The 20874-nt window shown below is 45.0% G+C and overlaps 3 protein-coding genes across 5 annotated transcripts in view; 2 read left to right on the top strand and 1 right to left on the bottom strand.

Annotated features, from left to right (window-relative positions):
- LOC147196691 (serine/threonine-protein phosphatase 2A regulatory subunit B'' subunit alpha-like) overlaps positions 1-2098 on the bottom strand; it is a 43385-nt gene extending 41287 nt beyond the window's left edge. For both annotated transcript variants that reach the window (XM_086127893.1, XM_086127894.1), the window contains exon 1: positions 1883-2098. The gene's annotated coding sequence lies outside the window, so the exon portion shown is untranslated. The remainder of the gene's footprint in view (positions 1-1882) is intronic.
- A 5914-nt stretch (positions 2099-8012) lies between these two features.
- LOC147196690 (neutral cholesterol ester hydrolase 1-like) lies at positions 8013-13458 on the top strand. 2 transcript variants are annotated; one of them, XM_086127982.1, is made up of 7 exons: positions 8013-8244; positions 9906-10149; positions 10647-10716; positions 10795-10966; positions 11217-11240; positions 11316-11535; positions 12249-13458. In XM_086127982.1, the coding sequence occupies exons 1-7, from the start codon at positions 8104-8106 to the stop codon at positions 12542-12544; spliced, it is 1167 nt and encodes a 388-aa protein (XP_085984108.1). In that variant the 5' UTR covers positions 8013-8103; the 3' UTR covers positions 12545-13458. The 2 variants fall into 2 exon arrangements, with proteins under 2 accessions (XP_085984108.1, XP_085984107.1); XM_086127981.1 differs by having other exon boundaries at positions 8016-8244; positions 11217-11535.
- Positions 13459-16652: 3194 nt separating this feature from the next.
- Positions 16653-20792, top strand: LOC147196689 (tumor necrosis factor ligand superfamily member 10-like). Its single transcript, XM_086127838.1, has 6 exons — positions 16653-16777; positions 18157-18285; positions 19086-19131; positions 19211-19294; positions 19503-19753; positions 19907-20792. The coding sequence occupies exons 1-6, from the start codon at positions 16661-16663 to the stop codon at positions 20114-20116; spliced, it is 837 nt and encodes a 278-aa protein (XP_085983964.1). The 5' UTR covers positions 16653-16660; the 3' UTR covers positions 20117-20792.
- The last annotated feature ends 82 nt before the right edge of the window (positions 20793-20874 follow it).

Raw genomic sequence — 20874 nt, 5'->3', positions numbered from 1 at the left:
GTCATCATGTAAATAAACGCACAGGATGACGGTTCATTCGCACGGCAAGATATTGATAATCGTTGTAGTTATCAGTGCCTTAATCAGCTGATTCGAAAGGGGGCATCGGCAAAGCAAGGCCAAAATCTGCCGCCGGTCCGCCTACAGATGGATCAGACGAGCCACCCTAATTTACACAACCTCCTCCACGTCGCGCATATTAAAAGCGTAAAACCATAATCATGTCAATAACAGTGATGTGTTTGTCTCTCTCTCTCTCTAACTTGATCTTTTTCATTACATTTAAAGTCGGGCGGGCCGGCGGTCCAGTGGTAAGCACGTTGACCTCACAGTGCAGAGGTACCGGGTTCAATTCCCGCTCTGACCTCCCTGTGTGGAGTTTGTATGTTCTTCCTGAGCCTGCGTGGCTTTTCTCTGGGTATTCTGGTTTCTTGCCACACCTCCCCGCCCAAAAAAACATGCATGGCAGGCTGATTGAACACTCTAAATTGTGAGGGTGAGCGTGGATGGCTCTTCGTCTCTGTGTGCTGTGCGATTGGCTGGCAACCGGTTCGAGGTGTCCCCCCGCATAGTGCCCAAAGACAGCTGGGACAGGCTCCAGAACCCCTCGCGACCCTTGTGAGGATAAGCGGATCGGAAAATGGATGGATGGATGGGCATTTACAGTGACACACATGCAAACATTTCTTCTGAGAATTTGTGAGACTTCAAGCTCAAATGTTTTCAAATTTTCTCGCGCTGTACCGAGTTGGGGTTTTTTTTCCGATCGTGGCAGCAACATCCCACATTGCTGGGTTCTGTGTAAAAGGGAGATATCTCTCTCTCTGTGTGGGTTGTACGCATTCACCCCCAGCGGATTGGCGGAAAAGTTGACAGCGACTCTGTACACAAATCCACAGGCTTGTTTACATCTTGTTCCCCACCACTAATGAGCCTTAAATGCATCACGGCAGCACTTTACTGATACTTTGATCTTTTATGTGTTAAAAGTGTTTCAAGTGAAATGTGTGACACCCCCCCCCCCCTTCCCAAGAGGAGGCTGGACCAAACACACTTCCACACACACCCCACACTTCCCAACACAACACAGCCTGAGTGGTCTTTGTGGCCTTCACACAGTTGCAATGTTGCCTGGCTCGAGTTACTGCACACACAAAATGTGAGGTTCCCATCATCTCGACAGACAAATCTATGAAAACGCCAGGAAGGATATTCACCAAAGGCCGGTTTTGTTTTACTTCCGACACACGCTCTGACTGAAGATGTCAGTCATTTCGTGTGTGTGTGATCTATTCTAGGAGAATTCCAGAGAGGAGACCTAGTGACTGACCCCCACCTCACGGGATCTGACAAGAAATCGCCATACACACACACCAAACACCGCACGCGCACACACACACACACATCATTTAAAAAACAATTTTTGAAGGAAACACAAGTGTAGAGGACATTTGCAGTTTCAAACAGTATCACAACCGTGTGGCGTTTAAGTGTCATGAAAAAGAGTGGGGTTTTCTATGACTTGCATCCAAACACATCTTTTATGAGACAACTTAACAAACACAACACAAGATATTTAGCCCGAGAATATATTCAGACATGTCACTTGAATGTGATGGACTCTCTTCGACGAACACCGACAACATGATCGATTGTGCAAAGTTACCTGAACGCGACAGGAGAACCGCACAGTGTCCGGGGGAGCTAGCGCGCGCACGCCGAAATCTAAGCTCGCTACCCGGGCAGAAACATGAGCCAGAGTCGGGTTAAAATACAGTCCGGATGTCAGAACCACCGTCACGTCATGTAGGAAAGGAATGCACAAAAGCACGTCGCAAAGTTTAAGAGCGAAGGGAAGGCAAAACACACAATCGCCGCTTACCTTTTTCCCTTTCTTCGTCTCCCCGCCTCGTCCTTCACCTCCACCGGCGAGCCGCTCCTTCCGCCGCCTGCTTGGCCGTGTCACGACCGCCGCAGACCCGCAAACAGAGCGGCAGGCAGCGCCTCGCTGAACCGTCAAAAGCCGAAGCAGAGTGGTCGAGCAAACACGCGTGGGCTTGTTTCAAGCGTGTTTCAGTGCCAGCGTTGATGCGTGTGACAGCTCTTGGGACGACTGAGCCGAGTGAGAGTGAGGAGAACCGGGGGAACTTAGGGGGAGTTCCCGAGAGCAGCGCGCCGGGGGCGGGTGCTCGTGGAGAGTGACAGGCCGGTCAGCTTGTAAGGTCAAGGGCTTGTTTCTTGTCTTGTATTCAAGTTTACGATACATTCACAGACAGTTACGATGTACTCTTTGAACTGTATCCATACCTGTCAACTCATACGGTTTAGCCATAGTTCATACGGATTTTGTGGCGAATCTTACGTATATGGCCGTATCGCACAAATCATACGGATTCTGAAAATTTCCGTTTTTTGTTTTTTTCCCCCCGACAGGTAGTTCCGTTTGTTTTTGCCCAGAACGGTGCTCGTCTACTCGTATGCTTTCATTTCCGGAATACAACTCTGAACACAGTAATGCCACTAAGTAGAATGATGATTAGACATTAACCAGACATTGTATTATGGAGATCAACGATAAATATCATTGAAAATTTCGTGGGTTTTTTTCTGTGCCGTTATTTTGACATAAAATGCTTTGGTATGTTATAAGGATTTTTTGCTCTTTATACTGATTTTCTTGGTAGTTTATACAGGTTGGCGCTCCGAAAAGTTGACAGGTATGTGTATCCGTACAAAACGTGGAAATACATGGCGCCCGTCCACTGGTCCAACTTGAGTCACGGATACAAGTTAAAGCTCCACCAAACCCCTTGTAGAAGAAAACCAATTTTCTCCAAAACCTCGAATAAATGTAAATCAAAACCGACCCGTGTCTTTACTTGCAAACGTAACATCCGCCAGCAAGTTCTGGTTAAATCGGCTCACTTTTGGGGGATTCGTAATTTCTTCAGTTTTGTCCAAAAGGTCTCAAACTGCAGTTCCCAAGAGCCAGAGTCCTGCATGTTTTACATCTTTCCCTCCTCCAACACACCTGATTCAAACTCATCCGGAAGCTCAGCAGCAAGCTGGAGCCTGATCATTTGAATCAGGTGTGTCGGAGGAAGGAAACATCTCAAACATTTAGGATAGCGGCCCTCGAGGACCGGAATTTGAGACCTCTGAGAGAGGTACCTATCACGTAAACCTTCACCAAAACCTGTGTAGGAAAATAAACATATTCCAAAACCATTAAAAAAAATTAAATTAAATTAATGCAATTTCACCAGGACAAAAATACTAATTTTCAAGTATATTGCTTGTATTGTCCTACACCGTCTTCTGTCCCAATACTTGTATCCCTATAGTGTATATGTACCACATTGTACACTCGAGGATACAACGTTCCCTACATTGCGTCCTCACATCATGGACAGTCGTCATGTTTCCATCTGCAATAAATCTGTGCGACACAGCAATGAGCTGCCCTTTATGAGATCCATCTCAGAGATCAAGGGACTTAAGTTAAAGGCTCCCACAACAAACTCCCCTTATATCTCCCGTAGCCGATATACGTACGGTATCTTCAATGCGAGACGGAGCGGTCTGTCAGCGACTGAGATCATCTCTCAAGCTGTTTGTGGTGCAAACCTCAGCTCGGGTTAACCGCATGGCTTGACGTCATCAGTCAGTCAGCCACTCCGCTTTTAAACCAGAGGACTTAATTGCTCGTAAAGCTAAATGGGAAATATTCACGCATATCTGAGTGAGGCAGCAGACGCTGCGCTCGCTTTGTTTTGATTTAGCAAATGGTAAACATTTCAGTGGCCTTAGGCTAATCTATAATTTGGGGCTTTTTGAGCTGCAAAATACTTTTAATGTTTTCGATTACCTAGTTGGCATTAAATTAAACAGACGATTTGCCAGTAGGCTACTGGGTTAGCAACTGTGCTAGCTGCGCAAGCTAATCGAGAATGTTTTAAATTCAGCAAATGATAAGCGTGTTTCATTTTGGTAATTTGGCTAATGCAAAGTAGCAAAAAGGAGGCTAGATTAAATTGTATTATGCTTTTGTTTTGTTTTGTTTTGTTTTTTTGTAGTTTTAGTTATCCCAAAAGGTTTTGCATTAAATTGAGTTGTGCTAGTTTTGTATTGTTAGTTTTGACAAGCATGTTTATTTAGCAAAAGGCTTTTTACTTTACTCTCATTGAGTTTAGCTTCTTATCTGAGTAATCCAACCACATGTTTTATATCTGGTGTTTTGTATCAAATTAATCCTCTGATATCCTTGTGTGTTAGTCAGCTAATTTGAACCAGCATGAACAATTTACCATTGCAGTGGCTTCAGCCTCTTTTTCGTAATTTGGGTCATGTGAAGAACTCAACTGTTTTATATTGGATTTTTTCACTTAGGTAATCTGACGCTACTCTCGTTTTCCCTGAGCAAGCTAATTTGGACTCGCATCTGGTTACATTTAACTTATTCACTGCCAGGAACATTTATATTCATCATTAGTTTACTGGCACCGCCGAATATATTTGTCATGTATGTTTTTCAGCAGGTAGACATGGACGTTTTTTTTTTTTTAAGCCATAGTGCTATTATCACTGCAAGTCGACAAAAGGACACAAGCACCCGAAAAACACAGTGTGCTTTTTATTTATTTATTTTTTCCTCAAGAGCTCAGGCCATTTGGCACCGGTGGAAGGTGGCCGGAGAAGTGCCAGAGGGATGAGGGGAACGAGAAGAATGAGCTGAAATGGAGGGTGCTGACACACGCATTGACAAAATGCAACAGAGAGCATCGCTCGGCACCTCTCAGCCACACAAAGCACATATGAGCCTGCCTTGAGGACACCACTGCTCCACCATTGAAAGCCTCGCACGCCATGAATACGACGTCACATGTAGCACAGAGCAGACAGGCAGGTCGCCACACATGCACCCACCCACCCACACACACGCACACACACACACACACGCACACACGTCGCATAAGGTGAGTAGGTGAAGGCAAACTTGGGATCATTTACTGAGGGGGGCAATTTCTGTTTTTATTGCAATTCAAGAAATTCATTTCCCCGCAGGCATTGATTTCCTCGAAAGAGGACAAATTTGACCTTAATTAGAAAGTGTCCTTTTTGCTCAGCGGGACATTAATCTGACTCGTACGCGTTGCAGTGAAAGAAATACCATGCTTGCTTTCAAGATGGAACGCAAGGGCAGCAAATATAATCAAAACAGCAGGGGCCCCAAAATTGAACCTTGTGGAGCACCACACGACAGCATCACACGGGTCTCAAACGTTTGTCTGACAAATAGAATCCAAGCCACCCTCGAAACTTACCAGTAATACCCATCTGGTGCTTTCATTGTATATATTGTTATGACGACGACATTTGTGTGCTGATGCCTTTGAGTGTACACCCTCTTTCCCTGACTCCCCCTTTACAGCTCAAACATCACCCCCCGCCCCGACGCCAGCTACAAATTTCTTCAGCGAAACCCCAAACCGCCATCTTAAGTGCTGATAAATGCCAAACACTCTTGAGTGCACCCCGGAGGTAACCCGCCACATGTTAGTTTACAGTAGTGTCGCTGAAACAGCTGCCTCGTGTCGTGGTGACTACGCAGCAGCTGAGGACCCACGGGGGAGGCCACGTCCAGCTTGAACGCCTCGCCAAACGGATGCGGAGTGGGGAGGGTTTACCAAATATCAGGATCCGATTTGGGAAAGTGAAAAACTCACAGGAGTGGAGATGGGGGGGGGGGGCTGCACTGAAGTGTGAGGTCATATGTTGCGTCTTCTCCGTGACCTCCAACTTTTTCCTTGTGATGACTTTTGTGCACACCCCCCCCCCCCCTCTCTTGCTGTGCATCACCAGGTCAAAGGTCAGGGCTGAGGCACGCACTCCTAGCACCCTGTCCGACTGACGACCTCTGAACCTCCCCCCCCCGGGCCAGACGGCTGGCTCCCCCCCCCCCCCCCCACAACTTAGGTGAGAATTTGTCTTAGCGCTGCGTCTGAAGTCTTCACAACTCAATACAACGGATCATTGAGGCGGAATTTACTCTGCCTCGTTCGAGTGACAGCAGTATGTTCTTCGCATGCTTGTGTGGGTTTTCGCAGGTCGGTTGTTTCATGTGTTCTGCCAGCAGCTGAATCGGATCTATGCCACTCGAAATCCACAAGGAAGCAGATTTTCTTTAAATGCCTTTTAAAAATAAATAAATAAAATTGGGCAGGGGGCTAATTGCACGTCATGCTGGGACAGGCCAAATTGTTTTTCACATTTATAACTATTTTTTTGTTTTTCTTTTTAAATGAGATCACATTCATGACTCACACCCCGTGGAACGTTTTGAGTTGTATTTTATTTTTTTTAAATCCAATCGATACAAAATTGATGAACTGTTTTTGGATTGGGCCCACATGCGCCCCGATTGGAAGCAGATGTCTTTTCATTTGTCATATGTCACTTTCGACCAAAGAATAAAGCGGCGAGTTTTACTCTCTGCATTTTCTTCATGTTCTGTGGGAAGACTTGAATAAAATTCAAATATAAACATGAAGGAGACCAAGGCTGAAATCACTGAATATGCAGGATGTTTTTTTTTTTTGGCTTGCAAAAGACAGGTCATGAGTGGAGTTTAAGTTCTGCTGCTGTAGGCCAAAGGGAGGTCATGAAATATAACTTAGCACCCAGAGTGGCGTCTGTTTGACATCGCTACGCGGCCAAAAGGCAAAGTCCAACCGCCCTCACTTTGGATTCCTTTTTTAGCCGACTTTATTACAGCCTTCCGTATCTAACTTTTCAAGTGCACCTTCCGAGGGAGCCCCAAAGGTTAATTCTGACACGGTCGGCCGGGCGGTCTCGTTGGAGCTTGTTTTGGAAAATCCGTCCGTGGCAGGGGTCAGGTCCTCGTCATCGCTGTTTATGTTCTCACATGGGGAAACCACGAGGGACACAGAACTGGAGTGAACCCGTGGGAAGGGAGCGCAAGAGCGGCACCCGCTTTATTACCACTGATTATTGCTGGCATCGTTGTAAGAAAACATTTGATCAGCCAGTCCGGACGACGCAAAGACTTGCACATTGGATGCAGCACAATTCCACAATACTGTAAACTGCAACCACAATAATATACATTGTTTACTGATTGTTTTTAATTGTCTTTGTGCATTTATATTGTTTGATTAAGATAAGAAAACCTTTATTAGTCTCGCAATGGAGAAATTCCCAATTCACAGCAGCAAAGTTACGAAAGGGAAAGAAGTAGAACAACAAAATATAGGAGCTGCTGGAAAGGCAGCCACTCTCGCGGCGCCATTTTGAAGTCAAAATAACAAAAATAACACAACACAATTAGACGTACCTAATGGACTGAGTGTGAATATGCTTAAATGTATTGTAAATCATGTTTCCCAAATTGCAATGAAAACCAAATATTAACGGAACCAAAGCTGCAATAAAACAACCAAAAATCTAAAAATAAAAAATAAAAAAAAAACCATTGTAACTTACCTTGAAAAGGTTGTGTGTGTGTGTGTATATATGTTCAAATTTCGTGTTTCAATGAATAGATAAAATTCAAAAATATGTAAAAGTACTGCTCCAAAGTTGCAGTTTTTCTTGTGATGACAAATCATTCACATGAAGTAGCTACTCATCCGTCAATCAACAGTTGTGTTGCGCCCTCTTGTGGCGACAATAGTTTACTACAACTCATTAAATAACTGAATGTCCCGGATGTTTCCTCACCCGGGATGTCCTTCAAAGATCAGCAGCGTATTAAAAAAAAAAAAATCCAAAAAAAGTAGAATGAAAGTTGTCAAACGAGCTTCAAGCTACAATACAATCATGCACGAGTACTATACAGCTTACTTCTAACCTTTTGCTGTTATTATATTTCATTTGGACATGTTTTCAAGTTGTTGTAGTTTTTTTTTTGAGTCATTATTTATGTTCACCGCGAAAATCTTGAAACTTGGTTGGCCACTCCTCCCTTTTCTGTCACATTCACCGCCGCCACGCTCCCTTCCTTTTGCCCATATCAGCTGGTCCCTGGTCTTGCTTCACTTCCACACCTGCACTGGGGCAGCAACACCGCGAAGCTGAGCCGAAATGTGGCTGCTGACGGCAGTCATCGTCGCCTGCCTGGCTGTGCCTCTCCGCTACTGCTTGTGCAAACCGCTGCCCGCCGCTATTCGGCAGCAGTGGAAACTTCGGCTGCTGGGCGACCTCCTCAAATTTGTAATCGGCCTGGTGAGTGAGGTCATGTGTACATATATATTTTTTCGCTTCGGGGATTAAAATTATTCTGAATTTGATCATTAATCGAGTTCAAAATTGTGTCTTCCTATTTTTGAATACTTCAAGTAAGTCCATCACTAACTAATGCGGCAGTAAAGTCACGATTACAGTAAATATTTGGATGAAAATCCTTCTGGACTAAAAATAATAAAACGGTCACATGAAAATACAAGCACGCTGATAAGTGTGTGTGCCTTCCACACATTTCTGTCAACAAAGGTTCACATCCCCAAAACGCTACTTGAAATGATTTTCTTAGTGATTGGGAGTGCTGAGCGACAAGGGGCTTCGAATGACGATGGCGATACCGTTGGACTCCCCGTTATTGTCCTGCATATACATTTCATCTTTTATCCATGACAAGCAATTGCGATCAACACGTTTTTTTTGCAGTTGCAAAGTATTTTCTGATTAACGCCGTTTAAGCTGTGAGGGCACACGCCCAATCTGCCCAAACAACTAAATGAAGTTTGCCAGGTTTCATGTTACAGTGAAGAAACAAACTCAGAAGAAGAAGTCCGCCTGGTTTGCGTCATTAAAAAGTCAGTAGGGAGGAAAATGTCTTCATGTTCACCTTTGCTCCTCATTGCGCCACATGCTTTGGAGGTGAAAGGCTACAATACTGGCACACAGGAAGCCTTTCCTGCAGAAAAGACAACAAGGCGAAGCATGGCGGTCCACGCTGAAATGAAGACTTCCACGGGCAGTGCACATGTCGTTGCAATAAAAATTTGGTGGCACAAAATAGCCCTCAGACTCCTGCTACGCATACACTTGCTGGCAAGTGGCCAAGAGAGCTAGCCCACTGAGCAGAGCGGAACGGAGTGTTCCGGTATAACTGTTACACACGCACTCCCCGGCGAGCTTCAGCCCACTTTTGGGCATACACTTGCCGGTGAGATCATAAGAGGCTGACGTGAAAGACAACATGGCGAAATTACGTCCGGAAGGCGCACACTCGCTGGTGACGCGTACACTTGCCGGCGAGAAGAGGAAAGCCGGCCTGCTAAATGAGGCCAAAATGGAGATAGCCAAACGTTGGTGGGGCGCGCACACTTGCCATCGAGATGACGAGAGTGGCAAGCCGTGGTGTGAAAAAGGAGAGACGTGGTGTAGAGATCCGGACGGCTGTTAGGCATACACTTGCTGGTGAGCGGACGACAGCCAGACAACCAAGTGAAGCAGAAGAGTAAATGACCAAACTTTGAATGCTCACCCTTACCGGTGAGATCCAGCCTGTTGTCACGGAAACCCTGACTGCTGAGTGGCTGAGCTCGCCGAGTGACACGAAGCGTAAACGGCCAAATGGGCACACTTGCCACCATGCCTGCGCTCGCTGTTGCGCGCACACTTGCCAGCAAGATGACGAGTGGAACAAAGAGACGGCCGAACCAGCCGGATCACCCGCACTCGTCTGAGAAATCCACCCCAGTGTTAAGACACGCGCTTACCGACAAGCTTCAGCCTGCTGTTGCGCATACACTCGCCGGCGAGATGATGAGCAGTAACCCACTGAGCGAGGCTAAAAACGAGACAGCTGGATGGCGCGCGCTCACCGGCAAGATCCGGTGAGATCATTTGGGGGTTGTTTTTTCTCTTTGCTGCCCCCTCAGGCGCATGCGATGGAGCGACTGGGCTTGGGGCACCACGTCAAGGCCGCGCGAGAGAGTTCCAAGGGTCTGGAGGGCATCGCGGGGAAGTTGACGGGCAAGCCCGGCGCAGGCAACTTGGCGGTCAGCGACGCGGCTTTCGGCGGCGTCCCCGTTCGCGTTTACCGGCCCCTGACGTCAGCTGCGGGCCGCCTCAGGAGGGGGCTGCTCTACATCCATGGAGGAGGCTGGGCCTACGGCAGTGCCAGTGAGTCCGCCTCGTACTTTCTGGGCACTTTCTTGATTTTACAGAGAAAATGATTTGTGGAGTTTGGGGGGGTGTTGAAATCTTTGTACTATTTTTGTTGACAGAAATAGGATTTTTATATTGAATGAAACATTTGATTTATCATGTATTGAAATTGTATTGACTTTTTGCGGCACGGAACTGCATTAAAATGTTGACTTTTTTTGTGACTTTGAATGTTTTTTTTTTTAAAGTGAAGGGGAAAAAAACGGCATTAATTTTGTTTTCGTTGTTTTTCAATTTCTTTCATATTTAACAGAGATCAAGTTATGGAACAAAAAGGAAATAGCCAGAAATAGCATGTTTAAATGGGAGGAAAATGTCAAAATGTTTGTTTGTTTTCAGTCCATTTTGTTTTGCATTTTTTGAAGAAAACTTTAAAAATTGACTTCTAGTATTTGATGCAATTGCATTATGGAATTGATGAACAAAATGTCGGTTTTCGTGTTGTTCCCCAGAGGACGGCGCGTACGATCAAGGCTGCCGCAAAATGTCCCAAGATCTTGACATGGTGGTGGTTTCTGTTGAGTAAGTCTTTCAACACCCCGCCTGCAGCCTTTTTTTTCTACTTTTTTTAAACTTTGCATCTTCTTACCCCCTGCCAAGTTATCGTCTGTATCCCGAGAGCTGCTTCCCGACGCCATTCCTGGACTGCCTCGCAGCCGCCAAGCACTTCCTGTCCTCGGAGGTGCTGGCCGAGCACGCCGTGGACCCGCAACGCGTGGCCGTGTCGGGGGACAGCGCCGGGGGGAACTTGGCGGCGGCGCTGGCTCAACAAGTAGGCGCACTGACGGCGACGACCTCCACCGAGGCTTTGAAATTCAAACAGTGGCTGAATTTCACAAGATCAGGAGGACATTTTTGTTTGACATGATAGCTCCTCCGCATTAGGAGGAACCAGATGAGGTGGCTCGGGCATCTGATTAAAATGCCCCCTGGTGGCCTCCCTGGTGAGGTGTTCCAGGGACTTTCCACCGGGAGGAGACCAAGGACACGCTGGAAAGAGCATTTTGATTTTTTTTTTTCAGATTGCCATGGATGACAGCATGAGGGTGAAATTCAGCGTGCAGGCTTTGATCTACCCGGCCCTTCAAGCTCTAGATTTCAACACGCCCTCCTATCAGCAGAACCGGGACATGGTCGTCCTCAACCGTCCGGTCATGGTCCAGTTTTGGCTGCAGTACCTGGGCGCTGACCTCTCCCTTAAACCGCACTTCCTCGCCAACCGACACAGCTCCGACGTCGCGCCGGAGCCGAAGGCTCGCGCGGACTGGACCGCCCTCCTTCAACCGAAGTACTGCAAGGACTACTTGCCATTACGTGACGAGGAGCACCGCAAAATGCAAAGTATGCAAACCTATATACATTCAAATCTCAATACACATACAATGGTGCTTTGAGACGCAGATCATCAATTCAGCTGCTCCTTCTAATTTGCGCGCCTTGGCCACTTGGGGGGGGGGGGCAGCATGATACAGAAATACAGGACCTTGATTTAACTCTCCAGAAAAACACGCACACACACATATATTGTGTGTGTGTGTGTATATATATATATATAATCTTGTATGTTGTGAGAGGGAAGAAATTCCATCTGTGCTGTATGTATGGCACATTTGACAATAAAGTTGTACTTGAATTTTGACATATACAGTATATATATATATATATACACACATATATATATATATATATATATATGCGCGCCTACCACAAGAGGGAGCCCAAGTACCACTATGAGAATCACCAGTTTTAACTGTAAATATACCAAACTATGCGCCCAAAACACTTTAATTAGTTTTAAATAACTCATCAATTCATATGATGATTCGGACATACGTCTTACATTCCTCATCAGCATTTGCCTGAAAGTGAAATGGCTTATAGACGATTTTGTGTCAGCAGAGCAAAAAAAAAACATCTTGTGACTTTTGCAAACTTCCGCTAACAACCCGGGCTAAGCTCCTCGTCAAGAAACAAAGACGTGATACAGTCAAGATGTGTCACTTAAATTCCAACGTATACTGACATTGCAATTTTTGACTTGTGAACCCGCACAGGAATCCCGGATGAGATTCCCGGTCTGCTGGACGTGCGCGCGGCGCCCCTCCTGGCCGAACCCGAGGTTCTGGCCAAGTGCCCCCGGGCTTACGTCATGACCTGCGAGTACGACGTGCTGAGAGACGACGGCTTGATGTACGCGCGCCGCTTGAGTGACGCCGGTGTGGCGGTCACGGCCGAGCACTACCCGGACGGATTCCACGCCTGCTTCAGCCTCACCGCGTGGCCCTTCAAGTTTGACGTCGGGGTGAGGGCCTTCGCGGCCTACGTCCAGTGGCTACGCGACAACTTGTAGGGACTTCACGCGAATCCAAATAAAAGTCGAGTCGGGGAGCAGTCGGACGGATGGATTGACAGCGAGACAGAGCAATGGCTGTCACTCAAAAGTTGACCGAAGATCTCCTGTTCAGCAGCTACACTCGCGCCATCGACGTCGATATACCGCACCTGCACGCACACGCTCACGGAAAAAAATAAACGAGATGCAAGACAAAACCGAGTTTGGAGAAAGGAAATCACTGCCTACCTTAGTGGGAGACTTGACACCGGGGAGGTGGGGACGCACTTTTGGGGCGTCTAAGGTGCCCAAACTAGAACGTATGCACGTCTGCGGTTTGAAAATGCTCCTTCTGGTGCTCCGAATTCCCTTTCTTTGACAATGCCATCGGTGCATTGCTGATCAAACACACTTGGAATGAGAATAAACGAACAAAAATAAATAAATAGTGATCCATCTCAACAGCTCTGATCGCTAGCTGACTGCTGGCCGCTAACAACTTCCTGTGATGCAGGTTAAAGGTGACCTACTTTTTTATTTTATTTTTAATACTGTTTTTTTTTGGGGTGAACGTAAAACCGAAAGGATTCTTAGATAGCATTATACAAAAACACAATTTTTTGTTATATTAATAACACGCACGCACACTGACAAATCTCCCCCTCCCCCCCATTTTCCCCCGACACCCCTCAAAGTTGACTTTGGGCCAGTCAACGAGACGACGAACCGGGAACCTGCGATGTAAAGTGTTTCCTCTACAACTTGTAAAGTTACAGAAATTTGTGTTTTAACGGCTTTCCCGATTAAATAAATGGAAACGTGAATCATATTATTCAGTACTAGACGTGGTTGTTTTGTTTCTTTCAAAGCATTTGTAGTTGTGGAGATCATCTTGTGTATATACATTTTGAGCATTAAAATACATGACGGTACTGGTCTGTACATTGTTTTTGTTTTTGTTTTAACGGATATATATACCCGCATTTTGTCCCCATTTAAAATGACATTTTTGTCTAAGGAAGTGGGCGGTCCTATGTAGCCCTCAATTTATGCTGATGAAGAATTGTGACCACCGCCATCGTTTAAGTTCCCCAACACTGGCAAACGTCAAACTTGCTATGTACTTCATATTTTTCATTTTTAAAAATGACTGTTCAAATTTGAAGGACGCCCTTCTGGGTGAATGGGAAAGAAATATTCTTACAGACAAAGCAAAGAGTGGAGGTTCCACGACTTTCCCAGGGAAGAGAATGAGCCTCGAGGAGGAGGGGAGGCAACAGAAGGAATCTTCTTCCAATCTTTCCCTCCGATTTGTGAAGATGATGACTTCTTGGGCGTGAGCCAGAAGATGTCAGAATGTAGCGAGGAGCGACCGATTGGTTGAAAGGGACAATCACCTGCATTGCTGAAAAATTGGCAAAGCAGGATGTCAATAAAAAATGAAAAATTTGCTCCTACTAACAATAAATATTAAAATTGGTGTGCCTTTTTTTTTAATTATGTATCCAAATATCAAAGTGTGACAGATGTAAAATGCGCATTTTTGTAAATGTGCTTCAATAACATTTTGGGGAGTCATTCACGAGTTAATCAAATAATTGTTTCATAAGTTAAATTAATTAAAATGATCAAATAATAATACATTCAATGAAACTCTTTTCGAGAAAAATGGTTGAATTAAACGAACGTGACAAGACTTTAATTTGGCGCCGACTTGACTGCAGTCAATTGCGTCACTGCTGACTGACAAACTGCTCATCCCACAGGTGCCACGTATCATTAGGAATCCGGAATGTTAGCCACTTCTCTTAAGGGGTTCATATTCTTCATTCTTTGTGATGTTTTCGACGATGCAAGACACGTCCTGACTCGCTCCCACAAATGTGTGTGCGTGTGTTTGTGGGGCTCTCTCAGGGTGTCGACTTCCCTGCCCGAGGGGAAACGTTACTTGCTTATCACCTCCTTCCCACCCGACAGACCTCGGAAGTGACTCACTCAGTCACGTTGAGGCCCTTACGTCTGGCTCTAATTTCACGTACAGCGGATATGAAAAGTCTACACACCCCTGTTCAAATGCTTCTGTGATATTGAAAAAAGGAGAACACCAAGCGAGATCATTTCAAAACTTTCCCCACCATTAATATGACCGATAATATTATCGATGCAAATGAGGGAAAAGAACTCTGCAAAGACGGAAGTAAACATGAACAACTTGGATACTAGAACAGCTGAACTTTAAAATGGTGGCAGGTGTGTACTCACTAACACTTAACGCGAGTTTCAATGTAATTGGTTCATTCTGAAGACAGCCACAACCCCAGTTATGAGGGTGTGCACACTTGTGCTAACACATCATTTAAGTTGAATCTGTCATTCGTTTTTCCATTGGGTTGTCCAGCTTACATATCTGTCACATCATGGTGGAAGAAGTTTTGAAACGTGCTGTTCTTGCTCTCATTTGTTCACACACCAAAACATTTGAACAGCGGTATGCAAACCTTTCGTATGCATCGTCTGTGTCGGCTCGTACGATGACTCACCAAACAATGGAGAGGGTCGTTTGGCAAGAAGTCGGAGATCGCTGCAACAATAAGAGGAAGCCCGTTTTTCATGATGATGATGATGATGATGAAGGTTGTTGATGTACTGCCCTCGCTGGACTGGAAGCACCTCGGGTTTGGTATGGAAACCGTGACAATAATTACATAACAGACTCACAATGTCACTCCACTGGAAAAAAAATGACATTTTAATTGTTTGAGCTTCTGCTGATCAGTAAAAAAAAAAAGTGACACCATTTTATAGGTCTGCAGCTAACATTTTTTTTAACATAAAAAATGTTCGTAAAATCTCATACTGACAATGCATAAGATTTTATTAGTACTCTATTTTTTTTCATGATTTATTTGGATTTATTTATTTACTTGAGTGGTCAAATAAACTACAAATGTGGGGGTGAGAAGTATGTTTGCAAAGAAGAAAGTGAATTATTTGAAAATGTTTCATAAAATTTTGAATTTAAAACACATGATCTGGCTAAAAATAAATACTTGTACATTTTGGGGGATATTTTCACAAATACTTTCTCAGTGAAAAAAAATGTTTAAAATGATCAATTAAGTCAAGTCAAGCAAAAACAACCCTATGCATTTAAATTTTTTCCCCGACTTTGCTATTCTTGTTCATGTCTATTTTTGCAACTATTGTACAGTGCATCATTTTATTTAGTTGCCTGACAAAAGTAAAATGTCATTTTTAGTATGTTGTAAATACCGTACAGTGACAATTAAGATGATGAACTTCAAATGTAAAGAAAAAGCTCTAAGTAAAAATGATTTAATTACTTTTTTCTTGTATCGCATCGTATTTGTTAGCAAGTAGAGGTGCATTTTTTAATTGACATGCTATTTTTAGTATTTCTGGAAAATATACTGACAATTCACATTGAATTATAATACTGCAATGGCCAACATTTTCTTCTTCTTCTCTTGATGTCTTGGTGGTTAACAGCTCTTTGGTGCATACTGCCACCTACTGTACAGGAAGCACAACGCATTTCCATATCGTGTCAATGGAGTCCACCGGAGCGAGGCCGCCGTATTCACGACCTGTCAACAAACACGGGTGAGACAAAAGCACGTGTTTCTGTCAGTCGTCAGCGAAACGGGTGTCTGCCACTTTCGGACTGAGAGGTTAGTGACAATTACACCGACGGATGAAAACCCGCTTCGGTCAATCGCTTAGTCCATTTTTTATTTTTTTTCCTCATCATTCGTCAGCAAAACCGGCATCGGTCAGTGACTGGGGGTTCAGTATCTTGCCAAAGGACACTTTGACATGGTCACAACGGTTGGGAGACGACCACTTACAGGGTTTTTTTCCCCCTTCACGATCCATAACTCAATTCAGAACCGGTGTGTGTGTGTGTATTACAAAGTGTGTCATTTTCAAAGGATCAACGTGTGAACGATTTGCTTTTGTGCACTTTTTAGAAAGGGCAATGAAGTGGGCCTGACTCACAATAGGGCAGGCAAGCCCCCAACACTCCCCTTCCTCCTCCGCCTTGTCTATGCTCTTCTCTCTTTTCCCCTCCTCCTCATTTTCCTCTTTGGCGCTTGGTGGTGAGACATCGACATGAGCGCTTCCTGGGGTTCCCCGCAGTGCTTCTGGCTGCTGGCGCTGGCCGCCGTGGTGGTGCAGACCCTCACCCTGGTGCTCAGCGTGGTCTTCTTCAACAGGGTCCTGCACACGGTAAGGGCAACTTTTCTCTTGCGGAACACTCAGTCACTTGGTAGGACCATTAAAGGGTTTGCTCGGTGTGGAACAAATTAAAAGCGCTGTCAAAGTTTGCACCTCATCCAGCAGGAATGTGAGCATTTCATACAAAGCAGACAGCTGGCAAAGACTTGCCGCGTTGAAGCCCACAGTAGGAGGAAATAGGGCTGGCTGTTTTGCGTGGCGTTGCGCACCGCTGCAAAGTTTCTCATTATCTACTATTATCTACGGTCATCCATCCATTTTCTGAACCGCTTTATCCTCAAAAAGGTAGTGGGGCGTGCTGGAGTCTATCCCAGGTGTCTTCGGGGACGAGGTGGGGGACACCCTGAACCGGTTGCCAGCCAATCGCAGGACACGCAGAGACAAACAACCATCTGCGCTCACACTCACACCTAGGGACAATTTAAAATGTTCAATCAGCCTGCCATGCATGTTTTCGGAATGTGGGAGGAAACCGGAGTACCCGGAGAAAACCCGTGTGGGCCCAAGGAGATATATATGCAATGCATGCTGATTTATATAGCGCTTTCACAACAGCGGCAGCTGTAACAAAGCGCTTAACAAAACAGTTAACATAAAGTAAAATAATAAACACAACACATAACATATATATACAGATATATAGATATATATACGCACACACACACATATACACTAAATGGTGCATCAACACATGTAGACAGACACGATAGCAATACGCGGAGGCATATATTCTTTATCTTCTGCAAAAAAAAGATGAATATGACTGCAGCTTACAGTCAGAGTGACTTGCAGTAGTCGTAAAAGTCGATGTGTTGGGAATTTGTTGTGGAACATTTTTACTTAATTTTCCAATCGTCTATAACATCAATTTATGTCGGGAAGGCTCAGGTGTCTGTTACAATCAAGTCCATCAACTATCACAAAGGTTTCTTTGTCTTGTGGTTGTTTGTACGTCTGTGAAATGGTCAAATAGTGGTCGGGTCATGTGCAAAAATGTCAGAAGGTTTAATTGCTGTCTGGAATCTGGAATGTTGGGAAAGAAGAAGCCGCTCGGGAACCCCGCGCACAATTTTCACTTTTACCCCGAAACCAATTCAGCTCAAATGACCCTTGGCTAAAACCTACTTAACTGACTATGCAGACGACCGCATGGCGTCTTTCTCCATGAACAAGCTTAAATAATTAAATGGACAGATAGATAGATAGATAGATAGATAGATAGATGGACGGACGGACGGACAGACAGACAGACAGATCAATCAATCAATTAAGCATTAAACAGAGAAAGTTTCCTTTGTGGTTTTCACCTTTTGAGATGAGCTGAACGACCGCTGAGATTTGATGATGAAGGTTTACATTCATGTCGACAGATGCAGGGCAGTTTCTCAGGAGGGAGCACAGCGTGCTTGACCGACGCCAATCTCGATTTCCCGTCCAACCAGATGAAGAGTGACCCCTGCTGGCAAGTCGTGCAACAACTCCACAACCACATTGAGAAGGTTTCAAAAGAATTCTTCATTGGGGCTGGGGGGTACGAACCACGAAGGAACGATTCCCTGTTCATTAGTCAAGTTCCTGTTAAATTGTGGCGATAAGTCATTTCGACATTTTTTGGGGGTACATCCTGATGATAAACAAACAGTACACTCAGTTTCATGTCAATTGGTGGAACTGATGGTGACGGGGTATTTTTTTCCCCTCACTTTTAAGCCCCAAAATGGATTCCTGTTCCATTTTGGCAATGGATGTTTGAGATTTTCCCAGCCAATCAGGGTGGCAAGTCACAATTAACTAATAACCGATTCATCTGTTTATTATTTTGTTCGTTAATTTGGTGAATCAGATTTAAAAATATATATTTTGAGTTCCATTTCTTGACTGCAAAACAGATTGACAATACAAAAGATGCACTAACATAAATCAACACTGTCACTGGTTTGATCTCTAAAACGTCGGAAAATGTTGATCATTGTTTTCCACATGAAAAGCAGATGTTTGCAAATGTTTCATTTTCATTCCGCGAGCCTGTTTTCATGGAGAATTACAAGAGTCGATGAATTTTTACTGTTGAGAAGCCGAAATTTATAAAGTTTTGGCCACTTTGAAGTTAGCGGTCACAAACAGGGTTCGCGCAGTTATTAGAGAGAAAATCCGAAGGTGTATGATACTGACCCCAGGTGGCCATGGCGCCCATCTACCTGCCACACCTGTTTCCGATTGGAGATCATTTTACTTTGGAGATTTTTTTTAAAGGATTTTTAGCCTTTCGTTCTTAGATCGATTGTGGTGTTCCTTCCAGGCAATGGCTGCGAGATTAGAGAAGAAGATCAATTCCAGCGTGACAAGTAAGCACGACTCAGGTGTTTCCAAACATTCTTCTTTGTTTCCACCTCAGTAAAATAGTGCGACTGTTTGGGTTGCCAGATAAACTGACAAGCGTCCTCCGTTTCCGTCCCGACGTGGCGGGCCACGTGGCTGCCACTTCTTCGTCTTCCTCACCACCGCAAGGTTGGCAAAGTTCTCATCCGTTGAAAGTGTTCCCGAGTGTGCGGTTGTGATTTAATATGCGATCTTTTTTTCAAGGTGCCTTGCGGAACAATTTTATTTATACTATATATAAAACCAATCAAGAATATCAGATTTATGATACAAACAGTTTCTTGTTTTCTTGAAACGAGTAATAAAGTTTTAGCTTTCAAACGTCCTCACCGTGCAGATGGCGCGACGAGGCGCAGAGGTTACCTGGGCGAGCGCGTCACGGCCTGGGAAGGAAGCCAAGGGGAGTCCTTCTTGCGCAACGTGGAGCTGAGAGGAGGAGAGCTGCTGGTGCCTCGGGCCGGCCTCTACTACATCTACGCGCAGACGTACTTTAGGCTCTCCTCCACTTGGAGCAGGGACCAGGAGGACGACTCCGATCACGACCCCGAGCACGATCAGGAGCAGCTCGTCCAGTATATTTATAAAAAGGTCAGAACCATGATCCATGTCGCCTTTCCCCCCCCCCGCAAATTGTTTAGAAAGTCAACATGTCATTTGATGATGAATCTTTTTTAATTTTTTTGTTTTGGGGGAAATAAAGTTAGAAAATAGCGATAAAACAAGAAAGTGTTGTTTTCGTAGATGAGCTCTTACACGGTTCCCATCCTGCTCATGAAGTCTTCGCGGAGCGCCTGCTGGCCGCGGGGCCGAGAGCCCGGAATGTTCTCCCTCAACCAGGCTGGCACGGCCTTCTTGCAGCCCGACGACCGCCTCTTCGTCACCGTCAGCAACGCCAGCGCCGTGGAGGCGGATGGCAGGGCCACCTACTTTGGGACCTTCCTGGTGGGCTAGACTCACACTCTGGACTTCGGGAACCCACAGCCTCCATCCGGGATTGACTGCTCAAGTCACACCGCCAGAAAACGAGCCATTAACATATGCAGTCAACAGACGCTGTGCCCAAAAATGTGCTCATAAGCGAATCGGTCGCAAGGACTCCCCCCGCAGGTGGAAAATGGAACTGCTGCACTGCGTCCAATCGCATGATGGCAAGCAGGGCACGAGCTAATGCTAATACATGCAAATGTAACAGTGGTATCTTGATCTACGCATGCCACAACCTCCGAGTTTTTTCAGGATACAAGCTGTCACTTGGGCGATTGCAAAAAAAAATGGTTGCGAGTAAAAATGTTATTTACGCGTCAGCTTCGGCCAAGGCAACACTAAATGTCACAACATACGGCCTTCATCAATTGTAAGCGGGAAACTTCTATTACGTGATCGCATTTTCTTTTTACATCTAATTTTGGAGGTAGCTTTGCAAGCTAACAAAAGAATCTAACACAAGATAAAATGGATGCCAACACTGGAAAGCTGAAATTTGAGGCAACACTGAAGCATGTTGAAGCACTTTAGTTTTTTGATGATGAATAAATTACAATCAATTATGGGTAACTTTAGTGGATTGATTTTTTTAAACGATCACATCAGAGATGGAGGGTTGTATTAAACTGACAGTGATGACCAATTTTCCTTTTTTTTTCATGTCGATCACAATTTTTCTCCCTGGAAAACTGCGCTAAAAAGAGTGTCAAAAGCATGAAGAGCTG

Source organism: Hippocampus guttulatus, chromosome 13, assembly GCF_054856545.1.
Source record: "Hippocampus guttulatus isolate MCC_2025c chromosome 13, RoL_Hgut_1.0, whole genome shotgun sequence".
Lineage (NCBI taxonomy): Eukaryota > Metazoa > Chordata > Actinopteri > Syngnathiformes > Syngnathidae > Hippocampus > Hippocampus guttulatus.
The sequence above is the reverse complement of the archived record's forward strand: the minus strand, read 5'-3'. Positions and strand labels throughout refer to the sequence as shown.